This window comes from Trichechus manatus, unplaced genomic scaffold (assembly GCF_000243295.1).
Source record: "Trichechus manatus latirostris isolate Lorelei unplaced genomic scaffold, TriManLat1.0 scaffold00111, whole genome shotgun sequence".
NCBI classification, from domain to species: domain Eukaryota; kingdom Metazoa; phylum Chordata; class Mammalia; order Sirenia; family Trichechidae; genus Trichechus; species Trichechus manatus.
The window spans coordinates 5,733,718-5,735,168 of NW_004444047.1; the positions used below are offsets into that span (position 1 = coordinate 5,733,718).

General features: G+C 75.4%; 1 protein-coding gene across 4 annotated transcripts in view; it reads right to left on the bottom strand.

The window, feature by feature from the left end:
- FGFR3 (fibroblast growth factor receptor 3) overlaps window positions 1-940 on the bottom strand; it is a 17,019-nt gene extending 16,079 nt beyond the window's left edge. For all 4 annotated transcript variants that reach the window (XM_023738010.1, XM_023738009.1, XM_023738008.1 and 1 more), the window contains exon 1: window positions 832-940. In XM_023738010.1, coding sequence (XP_023593778.1) covers window positions 832-940 — 109 coding nt within the window. The remainder of the gene's footprint in view (window positions 1-831) is intronic.
- Window positions 941-1,451: the final 511 nt, after the last annotated feature.

Consider the following 1,451-nt stretch of genomic DNA (forward strand, 5'->3'; position numbering starts at 1 on the left):
GGCGGCGTGCGCGCACCTCAGGGGCTGGCGCGTGTGCGGGCGGGGCTCCGCGCAGGACGCGCTCCTGCCCCTCCCCTGCCCTGCCATCACGAGCCCTCTGCGGGGACCCGCGCAGTCCCTCCGGACGTTGACCTCCAGCCTAGGCCCGCGGCTCCAAATTCCTTGGACTTGCGCCCCCACACCTCCCCGCGCCCCCGCCAGGAGGCACCCCCAGGGGCAAGTCCCTTCACCCCCCGCTCAGGCCGAGGGCACTAGAGCCTGCCTGGTTGGGGAGTGTTGGCACTAGGGGGTGTCAGCTGGTCACGCGGGCCACTGGACGGTCGGGCAGTGTCGCGGCTGCGAACACGGCCTGGCTGACGCGCTTCCATACCCATAGCACCCGGTCTCCCGCTTCGGCCGGAGCTGGCTCTGGCGGGGGCGGAGGCGGGGGGTGGGGGCCGCCAACAATACGAACTTTCCGTCGGCGCAGATCCCGCGGAGCAACAATGGGAATCTTGGAAACTCGGCTCCCGCTCCCTCCCGACGGCGCCCGGAGGCAGACAGCGACTCCGCTGGGGAACCGCGGGGGGCAGGGTCTGGGACTCCACCGCTGCGCCCGGCTCCCCGCGGCGGCCTCGCACTTGGGTGGCAGCCCTGCGGCTCCAGGCGCCCCACATACAGCCGCACCGCCTTCAGCCACGATACCCGAGAAGAGGGGGCAGCGGAACCCGGGTCCTGCCCCGCGGTTCCAGACCAGGGAAAGCGCCCGGCGCCCCCGCCAGCCCAGACGCCGGTTCCGTCCCGACACCGCTGCCTGCCTGCCCCGGCCCCCTGTTCCCGTCGAGTCCTTACCTGCCGCTCTCCGCACGACGCGTAGCTCTGTGCCTGGGGGTCCCGAGGCGGCGTCGGCCACGACGGCCATAGCCACGCAGAGAGCGAGGGCGCAGGCCAGGGCGCCCATGGCGGGGCTGGGGCCGCGGCGTCCTCAGGCGGCGCGCGCGGGCATGCTGCCCCCACGGCCCGGCTCGGGCACGGCGGGAGGAGGACCCGCTCTGGAGTCTGCAGAAGAAGCAGGCGGCGCGTTACTGGGCAGACGGGGCGCGCAGAGGCGAGGGCCCGGCTTCTGCGCCCTGGCCCTCCGACACCCCGCCCGCCGCCGCCCAGGCTCCCGGGCCGCCTGGCGCCGCCGCCGCCTCCCCGCCGCAGTCCCTCCCTCCTCCCCTTCTCTCCTGGCGGCCGCAGAGCCCTCCCAGGGTGGCGGCGGCAAACTTTCCGGAGCGGGAAGCCCGGCCCGGCACCGGGCCCTGCCGCAGGGATCGCTCCAGAGTCGAGCTGAGCGCCCAAGTCCCGCGCCTCCGGCCCCTCCGCACCCTCCAGCCTCGCGCACGGACCTGGCGAGCTCCGCGCACGGCTCGCTGAGTGCGGCTCCCGCTGGCGCTCGCTGCCCGCCGGCCCCGCGCCGGCCCTGTCCC